The 12638-nt window shown below is 37.0% G+C and overlaps 1 protein-coding gene across 2 annotated transcripts; it reads left to right on the forward strand.

Moving 5' to 3' along the window:
• Nucleotides 1-535: 535 nt before the first annotated feature.
• ncaldb (neurocalcin delta b) lies at nt 536-12595 on the forward strand. 2 transcript variants are annotated; one of them, XM_079484472.1, is made up of 4 exons: nt 536-1113; nt 8427-8823; nt 9061-9166; nt 9787-12595. In XM_079484472.1, exons 2-4 carry the CDS (start codon nt 8446-8448, stop codon nt 9879-9881), a joined length of 579 nt encoding a protein of 192 aa, XP_079340598.1. In that variant the 5' UTR covers nt 536-1113; nt 8427-8445; the 3' UTR covers nt 9882-12595. The 2 variants fall into 2 exon arrangements, with proteins under 2 accessions (XP_079340598.1, XP_079340599.1); XM_079484473.1 differs by lacking the exon at nt 536-1113 and adding an exon at nt 1697-2158 and having other exon boundaries at nt 9787-12124.
• The last annotated feature ends 43 nt before the right edge of the window (nt 12596-12638 follow it).

Consider the following 12638-nt stretch of genomic DNA (forward strand, 5'->3'; position numbering starts at 1 on the left):
ATCATTATAAATCGTTTAAAATAGAACCACGCTGTGCACAGGAACGCAAAGATATTAGACATTTCGTTGAAATGCCTGGGCTAACTTAAAATGTTGCACGTTATATCATTAAGGAATGCATTCCCTTCTGGGTTTACTATTCCACTTATTGCATTTTTTTGTTTTTATATTCGCTGAACAAAATAAGGACACATGGTTAAACAGAACTATGAACTCAATAAACAGGAGCAATAATATTCTGTTGGTCATCTAAAGTACCCGCGCCAGAATCTGACCATGAAATATTATGACGTATTATGTTTCATGCATTGTGCTTGCAAATAACCCCTCGATATCTGCACAAGATTGCATTGCATATATTTTGCATGTGCACCTGTTTTATTATCAGGCCGAAATTGCTGGGTGAAATTTGAGTGCGTGTGCAGACTGTACATCTGCAGATGACTGACTCAGCATGCAGCTTTCATGTCTGTACTGCAAGGCTAATGAGTGAAGGCTTTGACTTCCTTTTAATCTGCTTAAGTAAAGCATGGCCGCCAATGTGAGGACGTCTGCTCAGGTCCTCGTTCGGCTGCACAGTCCTGTGTATGACAATGTGATCATGTCCGGAAAAAAAAAAGACAAATATTCAACAATGCAATATAACAAATGCACAAATGTCTGGTTAAGTTCTAGACCTTCTCAAATGAATATATTAATTTTAAGTGCATTAAAAGAGTAAAAAAATGTGTTTTTGTTATATTTATTTGTGATATAGTTATAATTATAATGTTCCTGACTTTGTAATCAAGAAGTGACAGCAAGAGTCAACGCAGAGTTTCTGTTGCCAGGACAACGGTAGCTCACATAGGCTTTTAGGCAGGTCATGTGACCAGCAGGGTTGACGTCAGTGAGGGAGGCACTTTGGTGCTGTGAACTAAGCTGCGGGTGGACTGCTCGCAGTGAGTCTTGCAGAGTTCCTCATTGCCGCTGCCGGTCGCATCAAAGTGCAAAGTTCCTGATACCTGCAGCTGCATCTCATCACTGAGGCCACTCAACGCCTCTTCTCTGCAGAGCTCCACGGGTTATGGCCATCTAACATCTGACAGCACTGCACCGGAACAAGCACCTGAGGTGAGTTCTTGTTCTTTCTTTTCTCCATGAACTGTTACTGGAAAGGTCGTTGCCCCATGATATCTGATGCACAGGGGCGAAACACGAGGAGAACATGAGGTTTGAATGAATGAAAGCGAACAATTGCGAAAACAGTTCAGATGTAACACTCAGGACACCTTCATCCAAAACTTGGAAATGACAGCATGCCAGACCTAAGTGGATTTCAGACCTGTTGGCTAATGAAAGGTCACGAAGAAGAACGGTATCTGGTTCCAGAGGAAGAACTTTGAACGACAAAACTTCATCAGTTTCAGTTCTATAGTGTCCTATAGTGACATCAGTATGTGTTCAAAACTTTAGCGTTTTATGAGAAAAGTCATACAATGTGTTGGCAAACATTTCTTCATGCAAGTTGCACCGTACATAACAAATAAATACACCAGTGAAAACAGCTATTGTTTCACAGAGTCACGTGGATTTATGTGAAAGAGGAAACAAGCCCTCAAAAGATTTCAATTCCATTTTTCATTCATTGAGAAGTATAACAACAAGGAAACGATAACAGGATTGCATTACTGATTCCAGTTTTTAGATTTAATGTACACGGTGCAGAAGCACTCTCAACGCATTCAACAAAACAGCTCATGTTGCAGGAAGTCAACGTTTTTCCCCGTTGCATTGTGACAGCATGCGTGTGGGTTACGCCATGACGTAAATTAAGTTTTGAGATGACAGACGGCTCACGGACACATCTGTTCAGTCATGGCCCTTAACCTGTCTTAAAAGAAACGTGGGCGCTTGGAAAAATGTGACAGTCTATGGGGATGTGGAAATAGAGAGGCTGAGCTTGGTGGGAGAGTCTAGTAAACCCCCAGAGAGAGAGAGAGAGACTGAGAGAAAAAGAGAGATGGGGACGGAAATGTAGAGAGGGAGAGGTGTGTCTGTTCAAAGAGCTTTTTTGGAAGAGCTGCATAGAGTACATATACTGTAGAGAGGATAACACGAGTCTCACAAATGTCCTAAAGGGGAACAGGTGAAGCAGAACTACATCATTTATGATAAGGTGGGTAAAAAAACAAGCAATCTTTGTGAGGACAGATGAGGGTGTCCCACAGTTTGGCATGCTACACATTTGAAACTATTTTAGATGTTTATCGTGGCTTTATTTGTATCATACATGTCACTTTTATGACCTTGCAGCAACTGAGATAACGTTTGATCTAGCTGGTACTTGTACTGTGGTTATTTGTAAAGAATTATTTGTCAAATTCATCTTTATTTAAAATGTTTATTTTTTAAATACGTTGAATGAAAATATATGCTGGGTGATGCAAAATGTTGAATACTTCCCCATTTGTAAGTCGATTAAGATATGCTGTTTGTCTTTTCTCTGTGTTCTTCCAGTATGTCTGAATTAAATGTGTGCACTGTAGCTTGCCTCACGCACAGAATGCTTCATTGGGTGTTGAAAGCTTTCCGGTCAAGGTCTCTTATCAAGCTTTTGAGCTTTCAATGGACTGTGATGCCAAGTGGAATGCAAATGTTTGTGGTGTTCAATTGAACGCCTGTCTGTTGTCAGGATAGTATGCATTTTTAATGAGGCTACATTATCTGCTAAGGCCACAATTTATCGCTCTACTGATAAGGCAAAGTAAACACATGATGTGTTGAGAACAGTAACGATGTATCATAAAAACCATGATAATTCACCACAGCGTTGAGCAACAGTCACTTCACGCCCGAGTTTCTCAAGTCATTTCGACCGTGTGACCTGTCACATAACCTTTGCTATAATTGACAATAGTGTTAAACTGTGAGAGTGAATCTCTTCGAAGGCGGGTTTTCTAAAAATAGAAGCTTAACAAATATTTACACTCACAGTATGTACTGGAGTTCAGTTGCTCCATGTCGAACGTGTCTCTTGATGGCGGTCGGTGCCCTTCTATTGTGGGGTTAAGCAAGGATAGTTTACAAGAATTGTTGCTCATTTTAGATATCGGCTGAGCAAATTTGAACTGGATAAAAATAGTTTACCTCGAAAGTTTCGATATTAATATAAGTTTCATTGTCAGAACTGAAATAGTCATGTTAACTTTTTTAGAGTTTGTAAGAGACTTTCAATAACGTTTGTTGAAATTTTCTTTGATAAAGTAATTGGATGAACATTCACCACTTTTCGCTTTATTAGTTAGATTTGCTACACTATAAAGACACAGTAACAGTGTCTCACTGTGAGTTCTCAGCATAGGTCTCCATTATAAACTGAATCTCATATACTGAACACTCACATACTCTCATATATAACATTCATTAGATGTTCCACTATAAATAAATGTGCAGAATTTAAACTCATCTTGAAGATTTTTTATTTGTTAGTATTTAGGGCTATACTTTTACACATTTTACATTTTTAACAGTATTTTTGGAATTACTTGTGGAATCCAGTTACTATACTTTGCCTAGTACTGCTATAAGATATTTTGTATACTTACATAACAGACGTGAGTCTATATTTAAATCCTATTACTTCAGATTAGCCCCACAGGCCCTTGAGGTAATCCTACAGGTACAAGGAGTAGGAGAGAGGGAGAGAGAGAGAGAGAGAGAGAGAGAGAGAGAAAGAGAGAGAGAGAAAGCTCTTGGGTTTTGGATTACCTTTATTGCTGAAATTTTTATTTTATTATATTATTATACGATACAAGATACAGCTGTGGAACAACTTTATTGAATATGCAGAAGGTAGCGTCGTCCTACAAACTTTACTGGATTTGCTTGTATCATCTTTCATCTACCGTAAAGTCTTTAATATTAGTCACAGAAATTCACCACATACAGTAATAATGAGTTTACACTCTTTAAACACTTCGTTTATTTCTTAGGTGTTTCAAGATCATTCTTAAACCTAAATTACTTACACAGTCTCTGCAAAAAAATTAAGCTATCTAAGGGTAGTTTTAATAATTGATTTTGTTTATCATTCCCTCGTGCAAGTCCATCGACACATAAAGTACATTTACATCATGTTTACATCACATTGGCTTCCTACCATCTTGCATGTTTCAGACTGGAAAATCAACATTTGTTTTGATGGTTATAAATGCCTAGTGTTTGGTAAACGTGTTTAGGCTTGGTATTAGCATGGCACACATAAACTGTAGCTTGAGGAAAAAAGTTGGTACCAGCCATGTGGCCACTAAAACCTATAAAGGGTCACGATACATATGTGTGAATGATGAGTTGATGAGATGAATGCATTTAATTTCTTGAGAATGTAGAGGGAAGTAATGACAGCATTGCATTCAGGCCTCCTCGCGAAGACTAAAACAGCGTTGACATTTTCCATAGTCATAATTCAGCTTGTGTTGTATTTGCTCTATGTGGTTTTGAGGGGTGGAGGAGGTGGGGCGGTGAATTTCAACCTCTCTGTCACACGTCATTTGTATATCCTTCCATCTGAGTGTGTTCTTAACATTTGTGAATAAATCATGCTTTTGTTAGGCTGTAAACAGAAATCATAGATTATCATAAAGGGTAACATTTGTTTAATTTAAATTTGTTTAAAAGTCAAGCTAAATTTACTGCATGCTTTCCTGAGCTCTGATGCTCATCTGGCCAGTGTAAATTAATCTGGTTGGCATCATTTACAGTTCCTCAGTTCTTATTGTTTTCTGCTATCTCTCAAACATCTGCATAAATGGAAAGTATCCAAAAGTTACAAAAAAGGTAACACTAGGTCAAGTTTTGTGAACCATGTTTGCTTTGTTGTGCTTAATTTAGACCTATTTCTGACAACTCTTGGAGGGTTTAGCATTGTATGTACATGACATATAAATGTATTTTGGCTGAATAGATCTGCTACGAGTTGCTGCTGCGGCTGTGCAAGTACAGAGATTTGGTACTGCCAATACATCCACAACATGGTGCTGCTGCACATATAACATATATGAGCCCTGAATAGCGTACGATCACCTTGTAGCAGATCTATATAAGTGGAGTTGGGGAAGGAGGAGGGTTTCGGAAGCGCTGCACTGCTACGACAATCACTAGCCAAAATGTAAACGTTAAGAAGCAAGCTCATTGGCTGCTGATACAGAAGGAACCAATCCGCTGCACCGTGTGATAAAGTTATTATTTCAGATTGGTTTAGACTATAGGAATGAGTTCCATGCTAAAACCTTCTCTGTCATATACAGTATAGGATTCTGCTGTGTGATTCAGTTGTTCTAAGATATAGCCATTCCAACACAGTCACCCGACCTTCCATCACTATTAGGACATCGGTACTTTGCCTTTCGTTATGTAAGCGTGGCGTCACCCAGTTGCTATTGGAGGCACTAAGAGTCTTAGGGTTAATTTGAACCAAAGATCTTGAGCTGTTGACCCTAGAAATAGAGACACAGAGAACATCTCTAAACACACAGGCCAGAAACTCTTTTCCAAGATAAGCTCAGGTTCTCTAAGTAAAGATCAGGAGTGAGACTTCAAAAGCTCAGCTGATGAACCTTTTCAAGAATTTTTTGTCGCTTTGGATGAATGACAAGTCTGCACTACTATTGCACACTCCTTAGTGTGACATTGCTTGATCTTGTGCTTGATTTTCACCTTGTGTATGATAAAATAGACTTATCCCAAAGAAGGTGCAAACGGACATTCTTTGGATGAACATAAATAGTTCAATTTAGGTCAATAAGAATCATTTATGTTAACAAACAGATGTCTTTTTGTTTCAATGAAGATAAAATATTTGTACATATAATGAGAGAAAAGTAACTTGGATTAAGTTTACACCCTGAAGCCTATTGCATTCATTAGATGACCATAAATTGCTCGTCATGGGTCAATAAAAATATGACATATTCATAAACAGATGTCTTTTTGTTTCATTGGAGAACTATAAATGGTCCATGTTGTACATGTAATGAGCAGATACTTGGATAGTCAAATTTGAGTTTGCATCCAACCTGATTAAATAAAGCTATCAATGCAATGAAATCATGTGGGAATTTGCCACATAACCAAATTGCGTTCAACTGATGAGGGATTTTTGGAGTGTACATATGGACAAGAATACGCACTAGTTGGGACTTCAGGTTGGGAGTCACTTTTGACTAGGCCCAGTAAACACAAACTAAATTTTCCTCAATGGCTACATCCGCATTCATGTGGTAAGGACTCATTCTTGTTTGTTTGATTCATTGTTGCACAACAAGACATTATTTGATTGGAAGTCGCTTCAAAAGACTTGTGTTGAGATTTGACTGTCTGTTACCATGACAACCTGGTGGAACATAATACAAATGCATTTCCATTAAGTTATTAAACTCAGTTTGACCGTGACAATTTTGTGCACCATCAAAAGGGATGAAATAAAAGCTCTGACAAATTGGTCTGTTGTACTTTTGAGGTACAGTGGTTAGAGGTGGGGGGGTGGATACGTCTCTGGTTATTTGACAGAGCGGACATTAGCATAGATCAGCAGAGGCACTTTAACTCAGACATAGGTAGAGAATTTAATTCCATAATTCATAGACATAGGTTTTGACTATTAGAAGGATATTGTCATGAGTAAGATATCAAATATAGGTAGCTACTCTTACTGTATATCAAAAACTGTTATTATATGTTACAGTTCTAAATATGTTACTATCAAATTTTTATGGCCAGGGTTTATATCAATTGTACACTATAAGAAACGTAACAAATTGAAAATGTTCTGCATGGCAGCTGCAACATTACACGTTTTCCCCATGTTTTGTAAATTTGCAGTCTTTTTCTGTAATCTTACAGCTTTTGACCGTATTTTTTCAAATGAACTGTAACAAAAAAATACAAAAATAAATCCTAAAATAAATGTTTTCCCCGTTTGCAAATTTGCTTTCTTTTTCTGTAATTGTACGGGTTTTTTTACCGTATTTAAAAAAATACATGAAAAATCCTGTTTAAAAAAAACAAGTTACATTTTTTCACATTATACATGGCAAATCTGCAAAAAATGACAGTAAAGTTCCGTAAATGTACCTTTTGTTTTTCAGTGTAGATATTTATAATATGACATTAGAGCTTTCAATTGTCATTGCAGTACCATTGTTAGTAAATCAATTATAATTCATGAAATATTCTTATAGTCAAAGAAAACAATCTGTTTTGAAGAACGTCCTCCAAACTAGTCAGTTGACATTTAATGGCCTAATTTTAACTTCAAAGCTCTTATGCCATTTACTGTACGAATGACAGTTCCCAAATAGGGCCTAAACAAAGACATAGTGAGTGTAGCTAGAACTGTTCCTCATTTTATTTCCTCAATTTATATAATAATAAGGTTTTCTTATCTTTAACATGTTTTGTCCTAATTAAAAAAAGAGATGAATAAGCATGCTATATATAGTGCGGGGCTAATGGTCACATTTGCTACGTGTGGAACATTGAAAGGCCAACTGATGAACAGCTTCCTGTTGACAAGAGGAGGTTCAGTTTCTCCATCTATTCATCTCTCTAAATGTTATTATTTGCCCCTATCACAGAGAAACTGAACCTCTGTTCTCTCTCATCTGGCGGACATGGATGAGAATTATCATGCAAACTAAACGTATCCACAAAACAAGAGAAACTTAATTTTTTACCATGTTCCCAACCCTTTTTTTATTAGCACTTATGATGAAAACAAAGTTTTTAGATTTTGCTTAACAATGTTCATTATTACAGAAAATTAAAGTTGTGTCTCCAGGTTGTTTAACAATCATTTAATCTAACACCCGTGCATCTGTCTCATTGACTGACTCTAATGTGAGCTCTCATTTGAGGATCATTTGAACTGTGGCTGTATGGGACTGCGGTCAGGCAGGTCTTCAAGTAAGACATTTGCATCAGGAAATGAGTTTGGTGCAGATGCACAGACACACACAGACATATTGCAGCAGGTGAAAGCATCACTGTGGTCTACCAATGGAAAGTTCAGTTGACAGATGGGAAAGGGATGACAAGCTTTAGATATGCGGAAGATACGCCGTGGTTTGTCTGTTCACAACAACAGGCTCAAAGAATATTTAAAAAGTCTCAAAGTCTTAGGGGTCTTTTTCTGACTTCAGAAATGATTGTTTATGTTGACAAGATTATTTATGGATCAAGTCTCTAATGTTTCTTTCTACAGTCCCTAAATCTAAAAAAGCAAGAAACGTATTAGCTCTCAATTCAGGATTATTGGTGTGAAGGAAAAAACAATAAAGATTTTGAAGCTAAAATGTGTATTTACCAAGGCTGAAGTACAACATGTGCATCTATAGAGTCATTTACTGTAAAATAACTGTTTTTGCTTTTCTCTGTCATATCTCTAGGTGAAACCAGACCATCAACATGGGCAAGCAGAACAGCAAGCTCCGTCCCGAAGTGATACAGGAACTGTTGGACAACACAGATTTCACCGAGCAAGAGATCCAGGAGTGGTACAAGGGCTTCCTGCGAGACTGCCCGAGCGGTGCGCTCTCCATGGAAGAATTTAAGAAGATCTACGGCAATTTCTTTCCCTATGGAGATGCGTCGAAGTTTGCAGAGCACGTCTTCCGAACCTTCGATGCCAATGGAGATGGAACAATAGACTTCAGAGAGTTCATCATTGCGCTGAGCGTTACGTCACGTGGCCGTTTGGACCAGAAGCTGAAGTGGGCCTTCAGCATGTACGATCTGGATGGTAACGGATACATAAGCAAGGCGGAAATGCTAGAGATTGTACAGGTATGTGTATGGTTGTCATTGGATCCGTTTGAATTCCTGTGTTGTGCTGTGTCGGTCTGCCAACAATGAAATCCCGTTGGTCCGAAATCACTCTCCATATATTATAAACAATACCGACACAAGCTACATCCACATGTCATGACAATATTACCATTCAACAATTGAGTATGAAAATATTTGTTGTTTTAGTCAGTAAATCCATGCTGAAGCTCATATCTTTCATATTTATTTCCTCAGGCTATTTATAAGATGGTGTCTTCCGTCATGAAGATGCCAGAGGATGAGTCAACACCAGAGAAACGCACAGAAAAGATCTTCCGCCAGATGGACACAAATCGTGATGGTGAGTATAATCAGTTGGCCAACATGTACAGAGATATAAATTTGCATTCCCATTCATTTCAATCAATATGTAAACATGTGACCTCCATAAGTATGTCAATTTTTGGGAATTTTGCCATTTTTGCTTATGGGAAAATTGAGAGAAAATATATACGGTTTTAACTGTAAAAAACAAACATTACGCATGTGAGCTTTTGTGGCCCAAATTTAACTTCCAGTGCACATCCGCAAAGAAAAGAGTCCCTGCAGATTATTTCTAATAACAAGCTAAATAAATAACAAATAAATTATGGGGTATGGGGAGCTTGGATTAAGGCTGGCTGGTAACTTCAGGCCAGGCATGGGTGTCCGATGAAAACATCTATAGATACATTTACAATTTCAGAAGAATTAAGCACCAAGGTTATTTTAGTTTACCTAAATTACAACTTTGAAAAAGTTCCTGTTCATTGAAATCAAATAGAATATTGACCTAAACACTATTGGAGAAATTAACTCATGGAAAAAAAGTTGCAAAAATGTGTCCAACGTCAATCAAAAATATTATGTAAATCCTATTAGTTGTTTTTTCCGTGAGAGGGATGACCCATGCTAACCATCAGACACTGCATTCCTCCTCAGGTAAATTGTCACTGGAGGAGTTTGTAGAGGGTGCAAAGAGCGACCCATCCATCGTACGACTGTTGCAGTGTGACCCCAGCGGTGCCAGCCAGTGAATCAACTGAGCGTCTCCCTGATGTCCTAACCCTTCTCACACAGGTCTTGCTGTTTAAAAATGTTTTAATACAAGCAGAACCTGGACTCCAATATTTCCCCCATCTAACTGTCCCTGCGGGTTTCCCACCAAACGTCTGTTTTAGCAGATGGTATCACATAACATGCCTCCATCATTTTTTGGCCACTGGCAAACACCAGGATACATTCAAATACACACAAAGGGACAGACACACTAAAAATATCGTGCTCATGTGTCCTGCTGCACTTTGGAATCCTCATAAAGGGCTTTTAAAACAAACTGAAGAGTGGTGTAAAGGACATCGCATTCTGTTATATGCGGTGCTCCCCAAAAAAACACGTATTAAGGGCTTTGGGTGAAGGAAAGTTGAGGGGTTGTGGAGGTTTATGTGCTTGTCCAAGCAAGGTTATTCTGACAGACTGAAAGAAGAATGGTAAAGTGTCACCTCGATGACGTTCTTTCTAAACCGAAAAATAATCCTTAATAAAGCAAAGATCAAGTCGTTGATCAAGAGCATAAATAATTTGAGGAAAGGCACTTAAGACTTGTATCTAACCATATCATATATGTATACAAATTTGTTACTTAAAGTATATTTTGGCAGCCTGACATCGTAGCCTTCAAATAATAGCCCCCGAAAAATCTTACTTGACTTACTGAGACATAGAATAAAACATTTTGCCAATTTTATAACAATCCATAGGCTTTCGGTAATAAATGGGTTTATTTAGTTTAGTTTATAGTTTAATTTAGTTTGATTTACAGACTTGCTAATGGTTGGATTTTTTTAAGCCCCCATTTGTGTTGTGCTATAGTTCTGATGAGTTTACTATTATTCTAAAATGTGAGAATGAATAAATGACCCTAAACGCTTGAACGAAGTGACAACTTTTAGTAATACAGACAGGGACTAAAACATAATACATTTTTGGGGGTCCTTGATGGGGCAGTTCGGCTCAGGTGGGATTTTTACCTTTAAAGTGTAACCTTTAAAAAAAACTAAAAACATCAAAAAATATTTTTAAACAAACGAACATGCATGCTATCCTCTCCACCTAGTACAGTCAATAATATATAGTCGGAGGAGATCATCATAGAAACCATAATACTGGATTTTAAAGAGAAGGGATAAAGTATTAGACAGAAAATGTAGATAATATTTATGGTTTTATTTGATGGGTGACATACCACAAAAATGCTTTATTATTATGAAACTGCTGTTTTAAATATTTTTTTTCTCAAATACATTTGTACATTGAAATTCTATGTAGAATTGTGAAATTCTATGCACATATGGACCACTGCAACATTTGCTGTCAGATGACCACTTTTATTGTCACACGAGACACACATGTGTAAGCCCAAAGAAATACGTTTTCATTGCCGAAAATATTCAATTTGACAAAATCCTGGCCTTAATTTCAAGATTTGGGTGATTTTAATCCTTTTATTTTTATATATTGGGTATAATTACAATTCCAGTTGTTTAGTAAATACTAAATGAGGATCTGCATTTCAAACTGAATGTATTGTCTGTATGGGTCGATGGGTCTTAACGTTTCAGAATGAGTGTGTTTATGGGATATATGTGCTGTCACGATGAGTTCATTCAGTGTTGTCAATGCATACTTGTATATTTTAATTGTGAGCATGCAGTCAATAACATGAATATAGTGAGACAACAGACTGTATAAAACCAAAAGGTCTCAGCAAAGAACAACAGGGCGGAATATTTGTGAATATTTCTTTACAGCCTATCTATTTTGAATGGCCAGAAAATGTGTAAAGGTCTAACATGCTCCTGTGTAAATCCATATTCATAAACACCCGCTCACATGTAAGCCACGTTATTAAAAACACAAACACGCTGTTCAGAACAGTTCTCGCAGAAAAAGGATTCTCGCTTTCTTCAAAGCAAACCAAACTATGAAGAAATCATTTCTGCACATGTTGCATTTTTGTGAAATGCCCTTCATGAACATAAAACAGCGCGTGGTATTCATCTTGAAACTGCACAAGACAACGTGGTCAAGTGCCAAACACAGCTAAATATCAATGGCAAAGCAAACAGTGTTCTAACAGTTTATGCTGTACTGTTATCTGTCTAAATAAATGTTTGTCATTATCATTTTGTAGATTTTGTATGGTAAATTATATATCGTGTGAGTATAGATATGAATGCAGACATCCGTTTTGGTTTATTTTAAATAAAAAGTCCTATTGAAACATTTGTGATCCTGTGCCTCATAACTTGCCCATAGACTGGCATATCCTGAGTTTTTCACAAATACTACTAAATATTTGTCATTTACACGTTCCTCCTTCCTTTTATGTGTGATAACTAAATATGTTGACCAATTGAATAATTCCACTTACCAATTAGATATAAAATAGAGATTCAGTTACACATTGCTCACTGAGTGATGTTGCCATTTTAAACAATGGCATTAAAATACAATTTTATGTGAAGCTTTGGCATTTTCATTTCAGTTCAAAAAGTTTGGAATATAAAATATATAAAAATATTTTCCCTGCAACATCATTCAACTCAATGATGATGACATTCCGAAAAAGGCTTTTGGAATATATTGGAAAAACAGAAATGTTTCAAAACATAAACAGGATGGAAAGTTAAAGTACACACGAAGCATCGAGGTAAAACTAATACCATTTAAGGATTCAAACACTCCCATTAAAACAAGATAAAAAGATAAAATAAACTACTCAAATATTTGAT

This window comes from Barbatula barbatula (assembly GCF_947034865.1).
Source record: "Barbatula barbatula genome assembly, chromosome: 21".
Taxonomy (NCBI): Eukaryota; Metazoa; Chordata; class Actinopteri; order Cypriniformes; family Nemacheilidae; genus Barbatula; species Barbatula barbatula.

What these genes read in the sequence shown, in the direction of transcription:
- ncaldb (XM_079484472.1), top strand. Translation starts at nt 8,446, where the DNA reads ATGGGCAAGCAGAACAGCAAGCTCCGTCCCGAAGTGATACAGGAACTG. An exon ending in AAATGCTAGAGATTGTACAG is followed by an intron (nt 8,824 to 9,060) that starts GTATGTGTATGG and finishes TTATTTCCTCAG; the next exon opens with GCTATTTATAAGATGGTGTC. An exon ending in GATGGACACAAATCGTGATG is followed by an intron (nt 9,167 to 9,786) that starts GTGAGTATAATC and finishes ATTCCTCCTCAG; the next exon opens with GTAAATTGTCACTGGAGGAG.